The sequence below is a fragment of the Sycon ciliatum genome, chromosome 6 (genome assembly GCF_964019385.1).
Source record: "Sycon ciliatum chromosome 6, ocSycCili1.1, whole genome shotgun sequence".
In the NCBI taxonomy this organism is placed as follows: domain Eukaryota; kingdom Metazoa; phylum Porifera; class Calcarea; order Leucosolenida; family Sycettidae; genus Sycon; species Sycon ciliatum.
The window spans coordinates 1,629,325-1,638,068 of NC_088648.1; the positions used below are offsets into that span (position 1 = coordinate 1,629,325).

An 8,744-nucleotide genomic window follows, 5' to 3' on the forward strand; every position below is an offset into this window, starting at 1 on the left:
GACAGTTTTGCACAGGACATGATCCCCTCCCCCTGACTGCATGCAGGGATGTCATCACCCAAATGCGGTACATCGCCAGTGCCTGGTCAACTGGGAATATCTGGAGAGCGATGCATGACAACCTCTTCAACCCCATCCAACTCAGTGCTCTATACTGTACAAGCAGAAAATTAATATTCGTCTGGAATTTAATTTCGTCTTTTTCGTCCAAGAAGCTTTTCAATACACTCTTATGATCCATGGACGAAATTTACAACCGGATGAACTCCCTTTCTTTGGAGTTGGACGAAATTATTGACCGACGAAATTGTCTGCCTCTACAGTACCGTATTTGTCGGAGTATAGTGCGCACCTTTGTATAACGCGCACCCCCAATCTTCATTGGGGGTGCGCACTTCAATCTTCATTGAAATACATGCATTTCAAATTCGGAGCATAATGCGCACCTGCGATTTAGGGCCTAAAATAGCACGTCTAAAGTGCGCACTATACTCCGGAAAATACGGTACTTTTTAACCATGATGTGTTCATGTTTTACCTGGGCTCCCCTGTTTTGTTTTTTTGATAACCACAATGGCTCACCCAGAGGTCTTTCATAGACGGGTGTGGTCAAAGTGGACGAGTCGCCAGACGACACCAATCCTGGCGACATGCTGTCCGGGCTCGCTCTGAAGATGTCTTCGCTTTCTCCTTGCTTGGGCTGCACAACAAAACACAATACCCAACTGTCATTGAAGTCAAAAGGGGTTTCTAGAATAGATTTTCACAACAATTCAACAACTTCGGTCAAATTCAATGTCCAACTATCATTGAAGTCACCAAGGGTTTCCAGAAAATTTTCTTACTTTCATCAGTGCATAGAGGTGACTATAGATTACTAAGTGTTCCATTTTTCACAGATGCCAGTCGGCTTTGATTTTGTTAGAATCGAGAAGAACTTGAAGGGCCGTGGTACCCAGCGCACTTGGGCGAACATAGGTCTTATACCCATACACAGTAACCCTCCTTCCCCTCCCCAGGCTCCGGGGAGTGCATTTCTTGATCTTGACCGTAGGCAGGAACACAGGTAGGGTGGAGAAACAGTACCGTGTGTATGATGCATGCCGGGGGGGGGGGGGGGGGGGGGCGGGCGGGGGGTGTAGGGATACAGCACTGGGGTATTAGTAGGTACATGGTAGTCCATTAATTTTACCCACTCCGGGGCGTATCCCTTAAATGTACTCAAGTTCTAGAGCCGATAAACACAGCATTTCATGAAAGATATGGGCAGCAGCGACGTGAAGTGGTACGCAGCCCACATTGTAGTACACATAGTGTGTTCGATGGTCGCTGATGTGGCAGCTGGGATTGTGCAGAATGTGCAGAGTACAGACCTACACGTAGTTACCGTAAAACATGTAATTTTAGGCGGATTAAAATTTCGATATCAGGGACCTGCCAGGTTTCAGGTGTAATTTGGAATTAGGTGATCGGCATTCCCTTCACATACAGTGCATACTCTGGTGCCCTTTAGGTGTAATCTAGATTTAGGTGCTTGTTTTCACCACCGAAATCACCGAAATTAAAGTTTATAATACACCGAAAATATCGTGTTTTACAGTACTACATTTAAATTAGACCTCTCCCGTCCTATGGGTGGAGGTGATCGACTGTAAACACTTGGGACGTTGAGAAGTTACTGTCCAGTGTCTAGTTGTAGCGTTTTGGAACCACTACTGACTACCGTACTGTAGGCTAGTGTAGCACTGCAAGCACTGCAAGCATTGCAAGCACTGCAAGCACTGCAAGCACTGCAAGCAGAAGCAGGTGCTCCACAATACAAACACGACTTTTCTACAATGCAACGTACAGACGGGGAAAGTCGGGAAACACGAATCGCGTGTATCAGGTTTCTGACCACCTCCCCTATGTTCCTGACCACCTTCCCCCTGCCGTCACAATTACAAAGTGATCTGGTCTATTTTTGACTAAGTCCTAGTTCTCTGGTGGCTGGTGGAAGTGAGGTGGTTAGATATTGAGATTTCACCATACCCTCAGGCCTCTCCACAGGGTTGGGACCAGTTCAGGTGACAAGTGTGCATTCTAACAAATCTTAAACTGTCCCTTAATTTTGTACTTCCAAAGTATCACTGTCCCATTATTTTAGCTCTTCAGTGCAGATTGGGCTGAAGGTGAACTGAAGTTCAGCCCCTTTCAGGCACCTGACAACGGGGGGGGAGGCAACATAGACTTCTTGCACAACAACCTTGAGAGTCCTCTTCAGAAGTTCAGTCCCAGGCAAACACCACTACAGCTCCACACTTTAAAAAAAAACATTTGCCTGTAGAAAGCACTCCAACTGTCTCCCCAGACTGGCCCTGTGGATGAAGTCGTTTGCATGTTGGCCATTCCACATGATACTGCACCGTGAATAAGTTATCACCAGCCTTCTAAAGATCACCACCTGGTATTGTGCTTTGCAGTCACAGTGCCCGAACCTAGTGTTGTTCATTTACAGTGTCTGGAACTGCCTACCCACACCACCCAGAGTTGGTATTGTATAGTGCCTGGTACTACCTGTAGTGTTGGGACTTTACAGTGCCTGGAACTGCCTGTAGTGCTGGGCCGGTGTACGGTACCTGGAACTGCCTACCTGGTAGTACTAGTCACTAGGATGAATTTGTTTGCAGAACAATGGACAGGTAGTGGCCTTGAAGTGACAGGATTGTAAAAGCTTTCATAGCATAACGGCTGTGTAGATTTGAAAGCACACAGACTTTTTACAGCGTTGGCTACAGTCGAATTATATTGCGATATTCCACATGGGCAGCAGGAAAGTGTACTATTTGAGCAGTACCTAGTATCCAGGGGGGGGGGGATATGCCCCATGGGCAGCAGGAAAGTGTACTTGTACTAGTACCTAGTATCCGGGGGGGGGGGGGGGGGATATGCCCCATGGGCAGCAGGAAAGTGTACTTGTACTAGTACCTAGTATCCGGAGGGGGGGGGGGGGGGGATATGCCCGAGTGCGCACTAAGAGGATTTCACTGAAGCCCTGGCACCTGGAATACCCACCGCCATCTAACATTACACAGACACTCAATCATCACATGTATCAGAGCCCAGGAGAGACAGAAGCGGAAAGGTTGGCATTGATGCCCTGTACGCAAACAGTTCCATATACTGTACATGTATCAAGTCTGTTGTACCAGCTTTGCAACATGGCTGGTAACATGGCTTACTTAGAGCTCATGGCCGAAACAACTTTCTGTCAACAGCATCTAGCATTCCTTCAGTGACTGGGCTGGGCTGACCTGCTTGAGGACGTCTGGCACAGCAATTATTTCCGTTGCATAATGCAGGACATCCTATCCTTGCCTTTTATACTTTGTGTGTGATATGGCGGGTAGGCATGCCCTCCACAGTAGGAAAAACGTGTTGCTGGCCTAAAAGTAACAATTAGTTGGTCTGGTAATAATCTGATCAAATGGACCAGGACACCCAGTATGTAAGTGCTCTTGTGACAGGACAGGGTGGAGCAAATGTGATACAAGAAGGAAAACACTTCACAACCATTTCTTTTGCTGGCAAATCTTCGTTAGTTACATAACACCATATGTGACATGCTGTGAGTGGCCTGTGAGTGGCCTGTTCCCTTGTGTCCACAGAAACACGGTACAAGCACACACATACACAGATAATTATACAATAATACTAGTAATAATACTGTATGGTGTATACAAACACACACACACACACACACACACACAAGTGACCAAGTGCTACAACAACATGCATAACTCTCCAAGGGGCGTTAGAAGGTAAATGTACCTGTTGAAGACATGGCCATGTAGACGTGGGAATTGGTTTAGAAAATTGGGCTGGAATAGCCCAACAAATTACTTGTATTGATTAAAAAATCACAAGATGAAATTATTACTGCTGCCGCCGCATAAGTTCCCATGTCCCTATATTCTTAACCTATACAATGTATTTTGGAAGCACAGCTTACAGCTGGCACTGCACTGCACATGTACAGATCTTAGTGCTGCCGCATCAGTTCCCATGTCCCTATATTCTTAACCTGCACATGTATTTTGGAAGCACAGCTTACAGCTGGCACTGCACTGCACATGTACAGATCATCATGGTATGGAGTGGCGTGTGGCCTGGTGTCTGTGGCACAACAATATTTTGATAGACCAGTGAAAGGCCGGGGAACATTGGAGTGGCTTGCAGTGGACTGATTGCGTGCAGCACTGGATTACAAGTGGTGCTCTGTGCCATGTGTAGGGGTGTTAAGTGGCACAGCATGGAAGTGCCACAATTCACTCCCATGGCATAGAGTGATACTGCTAGTACGTGCCATGGCCATACCGTGCATGGCCTGATGCCATGGGTCGACGCATGCACAACATTTCAAGATTCACGTGCCAGCGTAGAGCAGGTTTTCGTAGAGCAAGCAGGCAGGCTTCACATGACATGAGGTGGGAATCTTGAATTCTTCTCCCATTCATAGTTGATTGTATACAATCATGCACATTTCCCCAGGGTTTACATATTTCCCCCTCCCCCAGGTGTTTAACTGCACCACTAGTACTTGAAAGTAGCTCTTGCCCAGGAACTAATTTGTTTTCAAGTTAGTTTCTGATCACCGCAGATTCCAGAGGTATCCAAGACAACGTGCCCTTTCCACTTAAAACCACTACAGTACTTCATTCCGCCGGCACTGTCCAAGTAAACTCGTTCTTTCATCATCATGTTTCCAAGCTGTCCCCAGATTTTTTTCCTTTTGCATGCCGGCACAATCATGGTCCAAAATGTCTTTTTTTATTGCGTGCGACAGATCACACTGGGGGCAACAGCACGGAAGTCATTGACAGCACAGTTTAGGCAGTAAACAGGTGGAACCTTCCACCCCCCCCCCACCCCCCCCCCCCATCCTTGTATGAATGTGCTGCAAGCCAACATAAGAGCCAATTGACTGACTTATGGTTTCTGGAAAACCGCTATGTAAAAAGTAGATGGAATTTTGTGATGAAAGGGAGTATGAAAGGAAGATAAAGGAACATTCTTCCATAATGGTGATACCCTTGGAAACTGTAAAGGGACTATTCTGTATGTTGAAACCTGTATAAGCCGACCACTCTAGCAGACTTGCAAATGTGGTTGCTGTGTATAGGTTTATAGAAAAGAAAAAAAGGACCAAGGAACTAAAAGTTACGCTATAAAGTCCACTAACACCACCAGTTACTAATTAATCAGCTCATGCGATAACATTGCATGACACTGACCGACGGTACTGACGTTCTACAACTAGTTGGTATAGGTGGTCATCTTATCCAGGAGCATTTGACTGGAATAATATCCCCTGGTACTAATTGTGGTGGTCCTCTGTGACAGGTGGTTGCCTTAACCCTTTCACCGCTAAGGACGTATATTTACATCCTTGTGAATGATGCCCGTCCACTAAGGACGTATATTGAGTGTACAACGCGTCCTGACGAGAATTTTCAGAAGGCGCGTATGAATCGTTACACAGCCAATTCGTACTGGATTCTCACAATCGAAGTATGCAGGTTGAAGAGAAAACACATCAGCTGTCGATTACAACAATCGCCGAAGTGATAGGATGAAGGATAGCTGAGTTATGATGCTCGCCGGCCACACAGCTTCACACGGCCTCGACACCTTTTTTGAGCCATGCATGGGCGCTGGGTTTTCATTTTTTCTGTATTTTTGCCACTTGGTGCCATGGCAGCTGCAGCTCAAATCGAGCAGAGGACTTGCTGGAGTGTTCACAAGACACTTGAGCTCGATAATTGCATGGAGAGTGGAATGGTGGGTGAAAGCTCGGTTTCTTTGACTTGCGCGACTTCCCAATGACTTTGGGACAGATTCACTTAGCTCTATAGCTGGTCTACAACCTTGCGGAGATTGGTCCTTTACTTTATCGTCTTCCTCGTCACAGCAGCTTTCCAGGAAGGTCTAGATCGAGTGAATTGGGGAATGGATGCCAGAGTTACGAACGTTTTGACGCGGTGTGAGTGCAGCAAAAATGAACCATTTTCGCCGGTCGATAGTGGACTGGTGGCATTACTCTGCAGTTGTAAAAGGGTTAACAGAGTGGTCGCCTTTGCAGGTTTTGGTTGCAACGGCCATGAAAATCTTTACATTCTAGCCGAGGTTGTGTACACGCATATCGTTTTTGTGTGAACTGCAAAAAAACGTTTCGAAAACGGAATAAAAAACGTTTTTCAATCGTTGTCGTGTAAATAGGCCTCAGCTGTCAGGTGTCAAATCAGTCGGCAGCTCCGACGTTCGGAGCAGACACTTTCCTCACTAATCACAGCGGATGTCGCTACATCTTTCTAAATATATCAATGATACTTTAAGTACTCTCCTAAGTGCTGTACTCTTTTATGTCCGGTGGTAAGTTTCTATAATGCAGGGTACGTTGTACTGAACTGTTTCACTGCTGCCCTCCCTATTCAAGAGGCGAACATTGGTGGTAGCTGCCCTCAGACAGTGGTTCAACCTCTTTGAAGCACTGAAGTGCATTATTCTTGCATATGCTAGATCGAGTGTGAAAATTCCCAACCCTTTGTCTTGAACTAAAATAGGGATGTCTAGCAAAAGTTCAAACTTTTGGTGGCGGTAATATACCTACATGTACATGTATAGAACATATGATCCAGAAGAAGCCTTGTGAGGTTTAGCAACGCAATAATTATTATGCCTTTTTGGTGAAAACATCCAAATTGCTTGCGTATTTTGAATTTTCATAGTGCCGTGCTCAGTCTCAAGCAAGGAGAAGCTAATATTTTACAACTCCCCGGTATCAAGTGCGTACTGAGGAAAGAGAAAGCTACTTCCGTAATTCACTACAACTTCCAAGTTGACGAATTTCCGAGCTTTGTGTCTGTATTCTTTCTGAGACTCGCGACTACACTCAAGTACATTGGAATAGTATTAACTTGGATAAAATCAAATTATTCAATGATGACGTCATTACATGCTCTGCCTCTGGTTAGGTGTCAAACTCAAGTAGCCCTCCTAATACTATAAGTACAGTAAAACCTGTCAAGGTGACCACTCGGATAAGGCGACCACCTGTCCCAGAAGACCACTGCAGCCAGGACCAAGGGATGCTATTTCCAGTCAATTGGACTGGATAAGGAGACCACCTGGTTTAATACAGAGACCACACTTTGAAAGTCCCTTGAGCAGTCGTCATAGACAGGTTTCACTGTACCAAATCCAAATCCGATTGCGCGCAGAATCCTTAGGCTGGTCAGGGTTGTCAGATCATTGTCAGACCAACTAATCATCATGGCGTTGCCACCTACGAGTACAGTGATTCGTACAAATCCTGTTTCGAGTAACTCTTGACCATGTGGTTTCAGATCTCGACAAGCACCGCTATCATTCCTCGCCGTCGTCGGCATGCTGGTAGCTTGAACAAAAAAAGAGTTTCCGCCTGCAGTGCGGCAATAGCCTGGCCGTAGGCTGCCAACTTCTCGGTAACCCTGTAAACCAACGTTACATCAGGTTTTCATGGACTTTGAAAGGAAACGACATAATAATGGCTGGGGGCAGTATTGACCTGTCGACTGTCAGGGTGGATGACAACCATTGCCCATGCGCCGGTTCCGCGGGTGTCCCCCGGACCAAGTTATGACAGCTGAGCGACATGGTCGACAGCTGAGCGACATAGTCGTAGCAGGGAAAAGGTGTCGACTCGAGTACGACAGTTCCGGACGGCGGCGCCAGTCGCCACACGAGCAAGCATCCGCACACAGACCCACAGCTCAGGGGCATGGCTACTCCAAGCTAAAACCAAAACACTGCCTTTCCCAGTGAGTTACATTTTTAGTTGACACACGCGCATGCACAGGCAATCACCCTCACTCACACACACGCACATACATGATACACCCACCCAAAGCCAAAGGGCACACAAGTACGTTCAACACCCACACCGTACCGCTACAATGAACTCACCATCTTGAATATCGTTGCTCTGGAGGCGGCCAAGTCACGAACCTACTTGTCAGCGAAGCGGCGCAACAGCTTTCAAGCTAACACTGGTAACAGGCCGTCCGAATGGGTGGCTGCTCCCCGCCAGCTCAGCTGAGCAAAGATCAAGAATGTTCTTTAGTAAAATTCTGCACATGTCCAGTCGACAGAACTAGGAGAAATGGGACTGTGGAATGCCTGACAGCCACTTTTGTGCGTCGACCCTCACTGCCTCAGCTCAGCTAGGCTAGGCTCAAGAGTCAAGGACGCGGCAGTGGACCTGTACTGCACTACTGGCACTGGCACTAGTGCTGGCACTTGCACTACTTCAGTACAGTCATAGTCATTGTAGAGTGTAGCGTGACATTGTACACTTATTACAGCTACAGTGGTAGGTGTTGGTGAACACGCACAGCTGTGTCTCTAATAATATCACTACTGTACTGCATGCACTGCCATAGTCTGTACCGTGTGTTCTGAGATGACGAGCTTCTTTTTGGTTTTCACCAGTGACCAGTGACCAGGCGGATCTGGGAGTGTTGTTGCTGTTCACATCTACAGAGTACAGTAACAAGACTTAGTACTGTAGTGTCACCCACGAAATGGCCAAGGGGAAAACACAAGGTTCGCCTGCGTTTTCGTTTCACTCTGAGTCTGAGTCTGAGTCTGGGTCGCAACAATTACAAGTCTAGCAGTACAGTGTGTAAGTTGACATGCACTGCAAAAGGTACAAGATCACTGTTCTG

At 46.6% G+C, this 8,744-nt stretch overlaps 1 protein-coding gene across 3 annotated transcripts in view; it reads right to left on the minus strand.

Moving 5' to 3' along the window:
* Positions 1–8,204, minus strand: part of LOC135819131 (4-hydroxyphenylpyruvate dioxygenase-like) — a 40,165-nt gene extending 31,961 nt beyond the window's left edge. The window contains exons 1-2 of one of the 3 annotated variants that reach the window (XM_065332286.1): positions 7,984–8,204; positions 583–700 (exon numbers count right to left, since the gene is read on the minus strand). In XM_065332286.1, the coding sequence (XP_065188358.1) occupies positions 583–700; positions 7,984–7,986 (121 nt within the window). In that variant the 5' untranslated portion in view covers positions 7,987–8,204. The remainder of the gene's footprint in view (positions 1–582; positions 701–7,983) is intronic. The other 2 variants (XM_065332285.1, XM_065332283.1) reach the window with 2 other exon arrangements.
* Between the last annotated feature and the right edge of the window lie 540 nt (positions 8,205–8,744).